Source organism: Atractosteus spatula, chromosome 12 (genome assembly GCF_055471065.1).
Source record: "Atractosteus spatula isolate fAtrSpa1 chromosome 12, fAtrSpa1.hap1, whole genome shotgun sequence".
In the NCBI taxonomy this organism is placed as follows: Eukaryota; Metazoa; Chordata; class Actinopteri; order Semionotiformes; family Lepisosteidae; genus Atractosteus; species Atractosteus spatula.
The window spans coordinates 9,824,159-9,841,817 of NC_142717.1; the positions used below are offsets into that span (position 1 = coordinate 9,824,159).

Consider the following 17,659-nt stretch of genomic DNA (forward strand, 5'->3'; position numbering starts at 1 on the left):
TAATAGTCCAGTTGAGCAGACAGATCAAAGGGGTTTTAGGACAGCTAGCATCACTGCACCTCTCTGAGCCAACTTAAACTCTCAGCTAACATAACAGAAGCATGTTATTCATTAAATGTGTACTTTCACTTACTTTTTTTTTTACTATTTAGTATTCTCTTAATGCTAGTGTTTTGGGAGACTCACTTTAAGGAACCAATCAAAAACTGAGATCGACCCCCATACTAGGTCAAGCCTGTAGGAAATAGGAAAATAATTCTTCTTTTTCTTATATTTCAATGATGTACCGATATAGAAGTAGTTTGTCAAATTCATTTTGACAGACTTGATAAATATACTCTGCGACTTTCCCCTGAAAAAGAAATGTTTCAATTTCATGTCAATCGTGAAATCAATTTCACTTTGATTTAAAAAAAAATCTACACTTTTAATGTTTTGTTAGAAACAGATAAAAAAACAGTAGATAAGGCACTGACATTGCTTTATACAACAGTTATCGTCTAATGAAAAGTCTATTAGAAAGTCTAATGCTTTCAAATTGTGCATTAAGAAGACAGTCAGCAAAATGTTACCTGCAGAAGTATGTTTAACTGACAAGTGTCGGTGCAAAGGTTCATTCGGAGCCTATGCCACAGTGCCTGGATTTCAATCTAGACCAACTTTGCAAAACCACAGGCACATTTCTGCTTGAACCACTGTTTTGCGAACAACTTCTATTCACCTTGTACTAGTTTATGTGAAGGCACAGTTGCCTCAAAAAGTCAGGCCAACAAAAAAACTCCCTTGAGAGGGTGAATCACAAATATAACATCCTGCAGCTATTCCTGTTTTTGCTCCATTTGATCTAGCACTAGGTAAAGATTTTCACTGATAGAAGTTAGATTTCCAAGCATTGTATAGTATGGTTTCAGACTAAATTAAAGAAGAAGGGTTCTCAATCCATAAAAATGGTAGTAAAGCAGGTTGCATATATTGAACTTTTATTGTGCTAAGATAAACTATGTAAAATAAAGCAGTTCACGCCTTTATTTAACAATAACATAACTAGATATAAATCAATATGAATATTTTATTCCTGTATTAATAGTAGCAGACTGTTATCCAAAGCACAAACATAGTAAAATAAAGTACAATTTCAATGGAAATCATGCACCAATTACTGTACAAAGAGCTCAAAGTAAAGGGATAGAATGAGACATTAGATATATTTTATATAAAATAAAAAAATATGTTGACATATGTTGACTTCATTACTATTGTACAGTATATCTTACCTACAATGTTTTATTCTGTTTGTATACCACAATAAAGAGGCAAAGACAATGGCATTTACAATGTTAATTAGTGTTGCCTCATATCAAAACAGCCTGTACTTGTGAAAATATGGGAAATTTAAAGAAAGAAATGGAGTACATTTGAAAGATAGGAAAGATATGCCTGAGAAAGTTGGCATGTTAACTCAAATATCAAGAGATTATGTCCATTGTGCAAAACGAAACTAAAAAAAATAAGGATGGGTGTTGACAATGATCTGGCCACTACAATACAAACTGACTACAAAGCAAAAATAAAAGTTTTAACCTTGTTGACACAATAATAATAATAATAATAATAATAATTGCTTACACTTATACAGTGCTTTTCTGGACACTCCACTCAAAGCGCTTTACAGGTAATGGGGACTCCCCTCCACCACCACCAATGTGCAGTATCCACCTGGATGATACCATCCATAGGGTACAATATGTCAGGAATGTTTTTCAAACTCATAGAGTAGAACTGCTTTTCTATAAAATCTTCACATACATCAGTTTGCCAATTCGTCCATCCATCTATCCTTATTTTATTAATAAGCCTACAAATAAAATTGGTCAGGAGATCTAATAGAACAAGACTTCCTCCAACAGATAGATCTGTTACCATTTATGTGTCATAAAGATGGTCTTTGTGATAAAGGTAAAGTAAATAAAGTCTATCTGAAATCAGAGTAAGAAATTTCTATTTCTTACTGGGGGAAAATAATTTTAATCAAAATATCATTTTGCACTGTGCATTTATTGCAGATGACTTCGGAAATGCTAAAGACCCAAGTTAAACCAAGATTAGATCAGCCCTCTGTTTTGGCAAAGGGATGATATCAGAATTACTCACCCCACACATAAATTCTAATTTGCAAATGGCTAATGAAAACAGGAAAAGCTGCCAAAAGAATTCTTTTCCACCACAGATTACTACAACTTTGCTTTTCACAGTTAAAGTTGCACTTTAAATTCTGTTAACCTTGGGCAGATTAACTTTTCCCCATTACCACCTGATATAATACATATTAAATGTACCAATGACTCAATTTAAAGTCAAGACAGCCTATCCTATGTATACTCATACAGTGTCATTTCTACTGAGCCTGGTGTTGTGGCATTAGCCAGCTGTGACTGAAACAGTATTCCTGAAGTTGTGGTTAGTTAGGCTCAAGTGTTCTTGGTTTGCTCAACTTCAGACTTGCCAGGCACGATGTTATCAGTGAGACCTGCAGTTGTCCATCCTTCCAGTTCTTCAGGTCTTCCTGCTGGGGCTTTGGGCTCACAATAGCAAATATAAGTGGGTAACTAGACTGCGCATGTTTTGAAAGACACAAATGTTTTCTTCATCTCTCCTGTGCTTATGCTTATTCGTAGTAGGAGTAGGAGCACCAGTAGCAGCAGTAGCAGTAGCATGTTGGTGAGCCTGGTCAATCCAAGCTCACCAACATTTAAAACTTTTCACACCGTCGTAAAAATTCTTCATTATTGATTTGTTCAGGATCATATCGTTCACATTAACACCAAAATGTACACGAGAAGAAAAAGAAAACACTAACCAGGGTCTGGTTACATCATCCTAGGAAAGTATATTTTGCATCTTGTGTACAATACCAGAAGGCATCCTTCAAAGCACCAGGCGCTTAATAGGAACAATCAGCCTTATTTAGGAAGCTAAAACATATGTCAATAAAGTGATTTTTGCCCTTCTGGCCAATTTGTGCACCACCTGTAAATCAATATGCTGCATAAAGGATTAGAAAATGTTTCTATTACAAGAGAATGGAGAGAGAAATTAGTCTCCTACGGTGATCAATTGCACAACAACTTCCCTTGCAGCTGCACCATATTACTGATGTGCTTTTGTTAGGAAAAAAAAATGTAATTACTGTATATATATTTTTTAGGTCATTTTTTCCTTGGTTAAAAAGCCTTCCTGTTTTATGTAGCGTTTACATTTCCATGGATTTGAAATATAAATTACAGCCATTCAACACCTGGTAATGTTAGAAATAACAATCCTAAAATACTAAATATTTTAATACTATACACAATTAATACAAAACTTGCATATGATGTCATTAGTATGTACTACAGGAAGGTTAAGTCTGATTCATACTTTTGTATATTAGGTTCCGCCAACTCATGATGACTGTCTCATTCATGACTTACCATAGAAAAAGAGCTTGTAGACACTGCCATTGTGATTGATCTAAGACGTTACAGCTGTTTTTCACATACTTCCATACAGACATTCCTCCTTGTCATACTGGCAAGAGGCATTATACTCCATCATTGAGACTTATTGTTTCTGTCCATACAACAGGCTCAATATTGCAACAAAAAATAAAAATCACTTGAAGTTTCACTCTCAAGACATGCAAAAAAAACAAAAGCGTGTATTTTATGGATTAAGCTCGGACACTCACCATCACTAGTTTTGTCTTTACGTTAATGTACACATCCATTCATCCATCCACTTTCCAATCGCTTCATCCAATACAGGGTTAAAAGGCGAGACTATCCTGGCAAGCAATGGGCGAGAGGCAGGATACCACCTGCATGGGACGCCAGTCCATTGCAAGGCACACAGGGCCCTTGTACCCAAGGCCCCCAGCACTGGCAATGCAAGGCCACTGGGCCACCATGCCACCCCCACCCTAAAGTACACTTTTATATTCCAAAATATTGTGAAATGCATCGTGGTCAAAATTCGCATCACACAGTTCAACACAGATTCCCTGAAAAGTGCTCCACATACAGTATCAGGTATAAAACAACAGTAACTGAGGTGTGTCATTTGCCCAGAGGCTATGGTGGTAGTGATTTGTCACAGTCCTTAATTCAAGCTCATCTTTAAGTCTGACTCAAAGTGTTTTTTGTATTGCTACAAGACGTACAGTAGACAGTGGTGCTAATTTCAAAACACTGTCAGATTTGTCCATGTTGAACCAAAGTATTATTGATCTGTTTCACCCAATATTGTTATAATTCTTTTCTTAGAATACACTTCAGTGTGGAGATTCTAAAACACATAACAGTATTCAGAAAAAAAAAACTACATAATATAAAATAGCCACTTCTGTAAGTATTGGAAGAACCAAATAATGTAATATCACTTACAGTATCCCATTTTCTTATGTGGAACATTAGACATTTCAAACTTTTTGAACATATCAGTTGAAAATACTTTATAAACAAGTACATAAGCAGGTCAAAGTGGCAAGTTTAGTGGCAAACATGCTTTTTTCATATGACATATATAATCATGAAACAGCATATCATGCCATGATTCTTAGGCTAATAGGAATCAGAGTGTGCGATCCAGAGGGCAATCTGCAGTCAGAGAGCCTAACCTGCGTGTCTTTGGGGGTAGGGAGGAAACTGGAGCACTGGGTAAAAAGCCACAAGAACATGGACAGAACATGCAGAGTCTGCACAGACAAACACCCAAACTCTGGATTAATCTCATTAGTATAAAGGTTGTGGGAGTATGGAACAAGCTACCCATTCCAAACAGCTGGATAAGATCCTATACTGTATCCAGTATATCAATCAGCATACTCGGTATACAGTATATCAATTCGCTAACTGCCAAACAGCCGAGATGGGACAAAATACCTTCACTAGTTCCTAACCTCTTGTACAGTATGTTCGTCTGTCCTCACTGGATCACTAGAGCTGGGAGGCAGCTGTGCTAACCACTATATCACCATTCCCGCCTCAAAGTAAATAGTCTTTAACATAAGACGCTGCAAGCAATGTACTATATTACTGATCAATTATAAAGAACAGTTCCTGAGGTTCTAAATTAAATTATTTAAATGCAGGGAAGTTGTATAAAACCAAAATTGCAGTTCTAAAAGAGGCCAGATAAAAAAAAGATACTTCGACATTCTAAACACATAACACATATCCTGTGCTGCAAACAGAGGTCATACTTCATACAGTATAAGCTCACCACTGTTCCTTGAATAAATAGCATGACTTTACACATTGAAGTTTTTAAAAATCATGTTTCTGCTATCAGGCCGCTCAGAACAGTATCAATAGGCTTCTAGATTAGGCAAAGAAAAGTCCAAACTTTGTCCAAACAGTAACACATTGACTGCAGTAAACACATTTTCCAAAAGAGCCAGTGATTATTTCTTGCACTTAAAAAGGGCAATATTGTGTTAGTTTAGAAAAGCAGACTTCAAAACAGCAGAAAGCAGGTTAAAATCTCACTGACATCTTACTGAGCACTGAATCTTAGGAAAAATGGCTGCTTACATACAATGTAACGAAGTTCTTTAAAAACGATCAACTGTAATTAAAAGCACATACATCCTGAAGGTATATCAATGTTTCTTCAGTTATTTCTTTCAATCTTTGCCTTTGTTTCAGGAGATGATTTACAAGGACTGCGATAAAGCACTGATTTTTTTTGCATAAGCTTTCAACTGCTATAATTAATCAAGGCAACTCAGTGCCAGACTGGTGCCAGTAACACTTTTTATTTTAAAAAAAGGAACACGTTTTTCAACTGCTAAGTACTCCACCTGCAACTAATGACATATACTGTATGAAGAGACTGATATATTTCCATTAATTCTTTATTCTCTGAAATGAAAACAACTCATGAGCTTGATCATCATGATGAATTTTTGTATATATTAGGAACAGAATGAAACAACCTCAACTTGGCTATTGGAATTTAAATAACTGTAACCAAAGGTAACTTTTTGAATCCACCTTTGAACACTCAACAACACCTTACAGATAGTATTAGTAGAAGTGGAACATCTTTGCAGTCTCACAGTGACCATCTCACACTTAAACCTTTTGGAGAGCCAACCAATGCCTGATATATTTTTCTGGGTGTAAAAAGTATAAAAAGTGACTTGTGTTAATACAGATATTCACAACAAACGAAAAACAGAAATATATATATATATCTGTTTTCTACTTAAAATAAAGCAAACGACGTACTTCACAAAATGTTAAAAAATAAATGCAGCCAGAATGGCTAGCCAATGAAAATGCATTCCAAAACAAAGAACAGCGGTTCTATAGCTGGGCTAAGATCCGCCACACTGATAAATGAGATGTGATCAGAGAAGACCCCACGAAGCAAAATCATTGACCAAAACTGGATTCACATTTTAAAAAGGAAGAGTCCTAATGGGATTTTAATTTGATATAAATATATTTCAATCAATAAATCCATCCATCAATACAACAGGCATCACAAGGTATACCAACATGAGCAGTAAATCCATAAAGTGATTTACCCTTTTGCCGTTCATCGACCATTTAAAAAAAACTGCTATTATGCATGCCACTTGTACTGTAGGTAACCCCCAGCATCGTTTCTACGACGACTCTAAAAGGTGATTTAGGCCCAGATAAAATCCAGAGCTTGACCCAAGTGCGTGATTTACAGACTACACTCTGCTTCATGATGGTTTTCCATTGGATAGAAGCCCCTGGCCAACGGGTGTGTTCCTTGATAACAAAGGAATACATATGTTACACTGACTAGTGAAAAGAAAAGAATGTCTTTAGTCTTATATATAGGAATTCCTATATATATTTCGATATAGGAATTGTTTCAAGAATAAAAAAGCCTTAAAGATATTGTAAAAATCATTTAATATTCATTTACTATGGAGAAGAGACGGCACTTTTTAAAGCAAAGGACTGGGAAATCAGGAACAAGCTACAGAGCCACACTGTTTCAGCTTTTCTTCAAGAAACATCTGGATGAAATCCCATCATTTCAATACAAAATTAGATATATTACCTATTAGTATGGAAAATAGGTAGATTGGCCTCACAGCCACTTCACACAGTACTCTTAAATTCGGTAGATTTTTATAATTTAATTCAGGGCAAATAGATATCGTTCTGTAACTGTAAAGTAGATTTTTGATACTGACATCATAAGCAGAGCACATATAAGGAGTGTGCATGCATCGTTTATAAAGCAGGTAAATGTGTTTTCAGTTCAGAAAATACATTCTCCGCAGTAAAGATCATTAACAAGAATCAATGTTACAATGGGCCACTGGTCAATATAAACAGCCTTTGATCAATAACCGCTGACCGTGTAGTTATTCTTAAAAAATGTTTTAAAAATAAAGTAGGCCTGAAACAAAATGAGTAGCTTTTCAAAAGTAAAAAAAAACGCTTCAATAACTAAAAATTCATGAGCCCATTCTTAGCTCTAAGAACAAGGATTAGAAAGGATCTAAGAAGAATTCGAACATTAAAATTCATCGTGCTTTATCTTTGGTCAATATGTCTGAGATCTAAGGAAGGGTCACACTTCGCCCTGTTACTGTGCACACTCTGGCTATAAGTATTTGGAAGGCACCAAAGGCTATATTTTGGAAACAGGCCTTTTTCTGATTTTCCATTTTTCTAAACAGCGATATTCCTTGTTCGCATTTAACACCCTTGCTGGACGATGGCTTTAACCTGTGTCTCACAGAGACATCAAAGATCAAAGGATTCCCAGGTAAAATAAACTGGCTGTTTGGCTGGTCTGAACAGCACTAATATGTTGTCATAGGAGCTTTTGCACTGCCTTTTCTATTATCAGCGGATCCTGGTCTCTGTTATTTACCTGAAACTAGTACAGTCAAAGCCATGTGGCTTGGGAGTTCCATTGTAGCTGCTCACACTTTTGATGCCCATGGGTAATAACTTGGAAGGGGGCAGAATTGGGAGGAAGGGGGTTACAGAGTGGGGAATGGTTATTTTTGTTGTATAGTAGTTTATCGTGTTTAGAAAAATAAAAATGTGTCCACATAAAAAGAAACCTAAAAGAAAGACTTCTTTTTTTTCCCCAATCAGAGAAAACATTACTTCTTTCTACAAGAACATAAAAGAAGACTTATTTCTAATGTTTGCTTGTGCTAATGTGCTTCCCCGAATTCGCTCTGTAAGGAATGTGGGTATTGTCAGTGTTATTTCAAAAGTACTCAAAATTTAATTTAAATCAATCTAATTAGAAATGCTTGTAGACATGCCACAGCTTTTGATTTTACTCAGAAATGCAATCAAATTCTTCTGAATTGCAGTCTTAAGCTTCTACATGGAATAAAGCACTCCACTGCAATCTTCTGGTATTCTAAATGAATGTCTGGCATACATAATGCCTTTAATTTCCATAATAAAATGAGTCCACAAGAACAGTACATGCTTGCAGTGCTGTTAATAAAATCTTCCATTTCCAGTAACATAAGAGTGTCCCAAAAGCCACAATACAAACATAAATACACAGACACCCTCTAAATTACCAAAACAGATAAATGCCATATGGGAATAATAGGGTGTAATCAATTCCTGAGCTATTTTTAATGAAACAAGCCATTATTAAAGAAAATTTTTAGTTAATCTGATTGCTTGGCCCTGATTTGATATCCAACATTCCAATACATAACAGCTCCCATTGGTTGAGTACCAACAGCAACAGAATTTAGTACTGAGGTGTTATTCATTTTAACAACTGAAGGAGCAGCTACCCAACCTTCACCCAGGCACTGCAGAAAAAAGAAAGATTCTCTACCATTGCACGGATCACTTGAGCTTTTACAGATTTTCAACTTGTATTTTTTTCCCTTCAGATAGATAAAGAACTTATTCCAATGTGTGGGTCATCCTATTATGGGAGGTCACTGTGGAAAAAAAAAAGTGTTTGAAATAAGATTTGAGATTACTTAACACGACAAAGAATCAACTCAATTGTCTTGGGAGAAAGTATGGATTGATTTTTAAAAAGGCAATTAAAAAGTCCCTACTCACAAACGAACTTCTTTGACATTCAGTAAATGCAGCCTTATATCTATATATTGTATGTATCTACTGTATATGTTGAACTTTTATCTAGCACTACCACCTTATGGAAGTTGATAGAGGCTTCACTAATACATTAGAGAATTAGTGTTCTCTCTCAACTCACAAATGTTCGATCTCAAGAAGAAGAAAATTAAAACGTATCTTATGTCAGCAGCGGGTGTGTCTAGTTCTCCGTTTGTTACTTTTCCACTCAAAGACTGGTTTAAGTGATATAAGCAGTTGGCTCCATGTGAGACCAGCCGTGTATTGTACTCCACATCTCTCTTAATCGTTTTGTGTGCAGGATGAAATCCCACTCATGAGCAATGTATCATCCCCTTGTCTGTCAGACGTCTTTAAGCAAACAGCAGCAGAGGTTTGGGGGGCACACGAAACAGAAAAAAACAAGGGTCTCAATAATTTACTTAGTGAGATGAGATGAGATGATGAGAGTTGTTTCTTTTCAGATTCCAGTCTGATACAATACAATTACTTAGTATGGCACAGTATGCAAACTTCTACATCATAAAGAGTTTAAGAAAATCTATTAAATGCACTTTTACATTCATACACATTGACCTGGCTCCACAGAAATACTGTATCTCAACAAGAGTATAGCTTCTATTTACTCCCCAGCACTGCACGGTTTTAAACTTGGAGCAGTAAATTATTTTTATGCAGGTCTATCCTGAGAGAAATCCAAGATGAATCATGGGTTCAAATGGCCTGCTCTGATTTGTAACTTTTATGAGTTGTTATGCGCCACTATAAAATGCTATGGTTAAATATACAGTATATCCATTCTGAAATGTGTGCACATCTAGTGCTTTCATTCATGATGGAAAACTTTCAAGAACACACATTTCTTGGTGCCAGGACTGTCAGATGGTTAATTTGTCACTAAGTAAGATAGATGGGTTAAACTGCAGCTATAATTATGGTAAATAATTCAAGTTGCACAGACTAAATTGTATAATCTGTCTTCCTCAAAGTATTTTTTTCTACAATAACTAAACACAGAAAGGAAATTTCTTAATTTTGGGCCCCAATAATATGAGACATTCCAAAACACACAGTTGACATAGAGGATCAGGAATTAATATTTACTTTTCATTAAAGATAAAAGCATTTATCACCACCAGGTCTGGCTTCAAAAGACACATTAAAGGACAGTATTCAAAATTAAGAAATTCTTAAATCTGGGACATTAAATCCTTCACAGACATACATATACATCGATTTTTTAATAAAAACACACTCTTCTATTCTTTCACAAAATTATGAATGTTTAACCATACATGCCAGCCATTTTTTGTTCAAGATTAATGCGGTGAATTTAATGCATTTATGATTTGTGATGTCCTAAAACACTCTGTTGTTAATTATATATTAAAAATCTTTGCAATACACACAATGTTAATTAAATTTGATTGAAAAGTATTTTTCACCCTGTTGAGTTGTTAGCCATGAATCTTCTGAAGGGACAGAAGAACAAGTGGAGAGGTCTTTGTGCAGCTACTGGGTGTGACTCTACCCTCAGAACAAAATTCATAAATGTTTCTGTGAACAAATCAATTATGCAGTATGACCTTGTTTGGTTAGTGTAACCTGTTTCAAACAACGGTTTCTGACCTTATAACTGCTTAGCTCTTCTGCTTCTATTCTGGGAAGGGGAAATCCATTATTCCTGGGATGGTTGATATGCCTCACACTGCATACATTTTTATCTTGGTGGTAAGCATACACATAAAAAATGGAAAAAATAAATATCTACTGTATCTAGATGAGACCTCTCAGTGTAAATGGGCTATCTGAAGAATTACCTGGTCGCAGGTAGGGTGCTGACCCTTGTGAAAAACACAGAGGGCTCCACTTCCACATGCAGTCCCAAAGACAGATCTCGGTAGTAACCTTCAGCGTGGCCAGAGCCCCCTGAATACTTGAAGTTTAAAACTGCTTCGAGAGTCTGCAAGAAAAGAAGCAGAAATAAATGATTCTGTCATTAACAAACAAACAGAAATTAGACAAATTAGACAACCAGTGTATCTGCATTTCAGAGGCAAGGAACATGCAAAGGAATGGAACAGAAAAGGCAAGGTTTGCCAGTAAGAACATAAGAAAGACTACAAATGAAAAGAGGTTATTTGGCCCTTTCAGCAGAAGCACCGGCTGCCCTGCAATAAATTGGTTAGAAAATGGTTAAATGGATTGTATGGATGGCAGATAGTAGCTTACTGATTCAAAGATCTCATCCAGTTGTTTCTTGAAGGAAGCCATAGTGTTGGCTTCAACCAACTGCCTGGGTAGCTTGTTCTATACTCATATTACCCCTCGATGAAGAAATGCCTCTTTTGAACAGTATTAAATGCACTTCCATGTAGTCTCCACCTCCGTTCTTTGGTTCATGTTTCACCGTTTATGTTGAAGAAGTCCACTGCACTGGCTATCCATTTTTAATGCCTTTGAAAATTTTGAAAACTTGCAACAGGTCCCCTCCAAGTCTTCTCTGTTTAAGACTAAAAAGGTTCAGTTCTTTCTGCCTGTCACTACTATATCGGGGTGTTATAGTTGTCTAGTCATAAGCCTATGTTAAGAAAAATTTTCTAAAGCCATTAATGCTGCAGGTTGTAAAATCACAAAAGAAATTTCATGTAATAATAATAATAATAATAATAATAATTGCTTACACTTATATAGCACTTTTCTGGACACTCCACTCAAAGCGCTTTACAGGTAATGGGGACTCCCCTCCACCACAACCAATGTGCAGCATCCACCTGGATGATGCGACGGCAGCCATAGTGCACCAGAACGCTCACCACACATCAGTTATCAGTGGGGAGAAGAACAGAGTAATGAAGCCAACTCATAGATGGGGATTATTAGGAGGCCATGATTGGTAAGGGCCAATGGGAAATTTGGCCGGGACGTCGGGGTAACACCCCTACTCTTTTCGAGAAACACCCTGGGATTTTTAATGACCACAGAGAGTCAGGACCTTGGTTTTACGTCTCATCCAAAGGACGGATGTAAAGTTTAAATAAAGTTATATTTGGACATGCCTGGCTAACACGAGCTTCTGACCACACTGATACACTACCTTTAATGTACAACTAATAACTTGATCTACAGATGCAAAAATTCAATTTACATTTTATGGGTTGACGTCTGCACAAAACTTCTAAAATCAGGCCTTAAGTTCCAACTATGAAATCAGTGTCAACGTTTGAGTCCCAGAAAACGCTTAATTTCTCACAGCATCAGTATAAATCTTACTTCCACAGATCAGAGAACAAGTGGCATAGCTTTACTTAAATAATGGATAGCCTCCCCTATCCACCTTCCTTACTTTCTTTGTAATGTTCCACAGGACACAAATGGGTACAATTCACAAAATTACATGTAGCTCATCTCTGTTTTATAGTTCTCACACCACCTAGCAATTTATATTATTTAAACATATCAAATTGTTATAACAGTTTTAGTTTTTTAACCTTAATTTTGCTTTAAATTGAAAAAATGTGTAAAATAAACAGTTTACACACCGGCTTCGTATGTCCTGTATGCAAGTACTGCATTGCAGTAGAGCAGCAGAGTCAGAACAGAACATTACTGAAATGACTCCCATACAAATGTCAGTTATATTAAAAACAATTATGCTATCTTTACAGAGAAGCCCATAAGAATTGCTTGCTTTTTAATTACCATCAGTGTTGTGCGCTCTATTAAATTTTTGATTTGTAAGAAAAAAATGGATGGAATTTGCTGTATCTCCTACACATATTTTGATACAATGCATGTTTCATGATTTTACTGTACGTATGAGACCTAGACAATGTAAATAAATGAAAAATCTAAAGGTCTTGAAGTCTGGCTAACTTCTAACAATATGAAACTAATGATTTGTTGTGTGTAACTCAGAAGTGTAGATTGCACAGGAATATTACTGATAAATATTTATAAATACACAAATCGTGATTTATTTACACACTTACTGTATGTAAAATATTAGTATTTTACCAAGTCTTCATCTTTGGTATTAATACATTGTTCATATATTTGAATATTAAAAATGACCAAATAACATGTAGGGAGATGAGATTCTGTTACATTGTGCTTCCAGTTTTTCTTGTAAAATTGAGTTGTAAAATGATGACTATACCCGTATGGTTTACATAACAAAACAAAAATAAATCCATTGATTGATATACAGTATATATAGTATGATGTATAAGTAGCAAGAGATTTCTTGAAAACTCAAATATTTCGAGTGAGGTTAACTCTACAGCTACTAACTCTACTCTATTTTTTCCATTTTTCCCCACTAACTGCAGGTTTAAGTCTTTACTGCATGAGAAAGATATCCATCTGGCAGTCCTGTCTTTCCTAGCCACTTCTGGTGCACTGCCTCATCTCAGTTCCCTGTTCCCAATCACCTCTAAATGCAATCAAAAGAACTTGCCTTCTTACATAAGAAGGAATGCAGTATTGAATAATTAATTTACTGTTTAAATGGCCATGTATTGATAATTAATGTAGATTTTCTTAGGGTTTGAAAAAGTACCACAGCATAAAACCAGGCACTAATGATGGAAAAATACCACAACCTTAACCATAAACTTATATATAACAATATAAAATGCAACGGCCAGAAAAAAAATACTGAAGATTTTAACAATGTAAAAAGCTTGTGGGATTGATGACCTTCTCATGAACAATGGTATCTGAGTTGACAAAACTTATTCTCCAGCAAGGTATCAGCGTAACCATCTTAAACAGTTTAGCTTTCAAAACGTCTCTGTGGCCTCAGCAAAAGTATGTCTGTAATTTGGTAGTTTAACCTCTTGGAGCAGTGTTACGAGAAAGCTTCATGTGCGTTATTTACACGATGCTGTGGTAATTCATTTAAACCTTGTCTGTAGTACACTATAAAGACATCCATAGGACTGAGAACTAAACCTAGTGCACTGTATTGCGCATTGACACTGAAACTATTCAAAAGGGCACACTGATGGCATTCATGAATTTTTTATCAATAATGGGACTAACATTGTGATACAGTATGTGAATAAGATCAGCATCTTCTGTTCTCTTCAGTTTCATCTGACATCACATCCTACAACTATATCAAAAACTCAATGGGAATATTAATTTATATGATTTTATATATCAGATACAATGCAAAATAGCCGATAACAGATTTATTGTAAGGATTTATTGTAAGGATTCAGGAAGCACTTTAGAAAAGGATGGTACAGTATTTGTACTGTACATGTTACTGCAGGGATGCTCACTCATTAAATAACATTGTGAGAGTACAAGAAATCAAAGTTTTTTTAAAACACTGCATTTAATGACATATTGCATCAGATTTAGTGTGGGGAAAAAAAACAAGATAAAACTTCTTTAAACTTTTAATTAAAAACATACTTTATGAAGTAATCTCACGAGCAATGTCCTCTACAGTAAATACTGTTAATAAAATTCAACCAAAAAAATTCTTATAGAACCATTCTAGATCTCTCGTTCTAGAATCGTTCTAGAATACCCATGACTCTGGTGTCTAAGAAGATACTGTATACAATATAATTTAATCTACCAAATCATGTGACCAATCAACTTTATTAGTCAACTATAATTTCCATACACTACTATTCTGCTGTGATTTATAGGTGTACTGTACAGTATGTTACAATATAAGCACTTTTAACACACCTGACATTTTGCTGGCTTGTAGTACCAAAGTTTTTTAAGATAAGTTGCGTTGAATTACTTTTAGAAAAAGCCTGCCCTAGCTTGCAGAAACCACATTTCATTGCAACTGGGCAAGCCCACCCTGAGAAGATATGTTTGAATGTTTTTTTTCCAGCAAACCAAACTTCCAAACTGCCTGCCAGGCCTGATTGATCAGTCTTTCCTGGACAAATCAAAATGTTGGGCATGTGGTAAAACTATTAAAGGATTTAGAAATCTTAAACAAGATTTTTCAAAATTGTGCGAAACTATGAATACTCACATATGGTGACCACCCCATGTGGTCAAAGCATGTGACTGATTAGGGTCATTTAAACATTTACTGTAGATCAGTTTATGTGATTTAATGAGTCTGTAAGACCATATCATCGAGAGACTAATGCTATATACTGTATGCATTGCAGGTAGCGCTCTGCCATAAACAAATCTGACATACAGTATAACATGACATACTTATTCTATACCACATTTAACTTCATTCAGCCTAACACTTTCAGAGAAAAGGTCCTAGAGCTCCCACAAATGTTTATCTACCTAATAATAATCTCCTAATTTATCTCTGTTTTTATTTTCAAACTAGTGGTCCACAAATCAGGAGGAAAACTAATTCTGCTAATTAAAAAACATTTCCATAGTCACACAATTTTAGGTGTATTTCTTTTGCTATGAGTCTGCCCCTGTTCATACCAAGAACACAGTACCAGCCCCTTGTGCTCCGCTCATTAACACCTTGTTTAACTCGAAGAGTAGCAGGCATTGGAGAAGCAGAGCTGTGAAGGTTTATTTTCAATGCAGCATGACTGATTACCAAGCTTTGATTTCCACCTCCCACTCTGCTTGAATTCCCATATTGCAGTCCCAGCCAGCAAATGAAGACATAATTAATTTTCCTGCAAATGGGCATCCAAGAAGGCTTAAGAATAAACATTTTAAGAGGAACATTTTAAAGCCGCCTTATAAATCTTGATTATAGCACTCCTGATTGAAATCTCAAAGACATGCATGTGCCAGGAGTCAAAGAATGTATTTTCTGTGTGCCAAAACGCCCACTGAAAGTTTCTACATAAAATACTACATCACATGAGAGAGCCTAAAGCTGTTTATAGGGCAGTATCTAGGTGTGGATGTAAATATTTGGATATTTTAGATAAGTAAGTGTATTCTAACTTGGCAGCTGCATGCTGTGTTTAGGGCTTCAGTCTCCAGAAGGAGTGTTAGGGGTTCAGATCGCAGATGGGATTGTGCCATTGTACCCCTGAGTAAGGTATCATATTCTTCAATTGCTCCAGTAAATGACATGATGTACTGTATAAAAGGTTCTCCTGCTCATTGAAAATTCTTGTAATTGAAAATTCACTCTGAATTGACATATGTGGTAAAATAAAAGAATACTTTAACATTTAGAAGTGCTTAGGTCTTTATTCAAAAATGAAAAATAGTAATGATAATATTAACATTGCCACAGCTTGCTTTACAACATTTGCTGAAAGTTGTGCTAATTAAATTTGTAAAAGAAATGAGGAACCCCTCACCAACCACACCACCCTCTAAAAAGGCTTAGCCTGGAGATATCACTAAATCACTCCGTTTGGTTAAAGGGGTATTCACAAGCCTCCTTTTCGACAATGTAATAGGGCAGCTTCACCTCACCGAAGTTTTAATAATAATAATAATAATAATTGCTTACACGTATATAGCGCTTTTTGGACACTCCACTCTAAGCGCCTTACAGGTAATGGGGACTCCCCTCCACCACAACCAATGTGCAACATCCACCTGGATGATGCGACGGCAGCCATAGTGCGCCAGATCGCTCACCACACATCAGCTATCAGTGGGGAGGAAGACAGAGTAATGAAGCCATTTCATAGATGGGGATGATTAGGAGGCCATGATTGGCAAGGGCCAATGGGAAATTTGGCCAGGACACCAGGGTAACACCCCTACTCTTTTCGAGAAACACCCCAGGATTTTTAATGACCACAGAGAGTCAGGACCTCGGGTTTACGTCTCATCCGAAGGTCAACGCCTTGTTTTGCCACCTTGTTCTGAATTGAAAAATATGCAGCTGCACCAACCTGGAAATTTCTTCTATTTTGTGATGTAAACTGGAGGTTTTACACATTACTGTGTATATTTTACTTTCAATGTGGTTTGAAATGCACTCTTCAATGCAGATTCTTTCTAACCCCGAAATATAAAATAGCATTGCAGTTCCCCTTTAAGTGCTCAAAAAAATATGTGCCAAAAAAGCCCTATGCCAAAAGCACATCAGTTGTCTTGATATGTCTATCATGTTTTTTTCTGAATGGAAACTCAACAGCATTGCATCCATTTCCTTAGAAATTTACTATCAGCTCCTACTGTAGGAACATGTTAAATTTGCAGACTAAAACTTCTATTAACCGTTACCTGCACTCAAAGCCGTTAGCAGGTTACTATTTAACCTGAGGGTAGAATAGCATTTTATATGCAGAGAACTTCCAGATAGAATCTCCCATTCATCTCAAACAATACTGAGGATAATTACCAAAGTTTAAAAATCAAAAATAATGTCAGTGTGAAAGAGGGAGAGTGAAGAAAAACATTAGACAACTGCCATATCAACTTCATGACCCTTCATGCTCTATAACTGGAGGTACAGTACTTTGCCAGTTCGATTCCCATTACATATAATTTTGTACTGTCACTTAATTCCGAATTTGGTGGGACTTCAGGCAAACCAACTTCCAAGGACAGGATGAACCTTTAAGGTAACCATGATTACCTGATGTTGGAAAGCT

General features: G+C 36.1%; 1 protein-coding gene across 1 annotated transcript in view; it reads right to left on the reverse strand.

Moving 5' to 3' along the window:
• Positions 1-17,659, reverse strand: part of trappc9 (trafficking protein particle complex subunit 9) — a 507,339-nt gene that overhangs the window by 249,251 nt on the left and 240,429 nt on the right. The window contains exon 18 of the mRNA XM_088929735.1: positions 10,946-11,088. Within this exon, the coding sequence (XP_088785861.1) occupies positions 10,946-11,088 (143 nt within the window). The remainder of the gene's footprint in view (positions 1-10,945; positions 11,089-17,659) is intronic.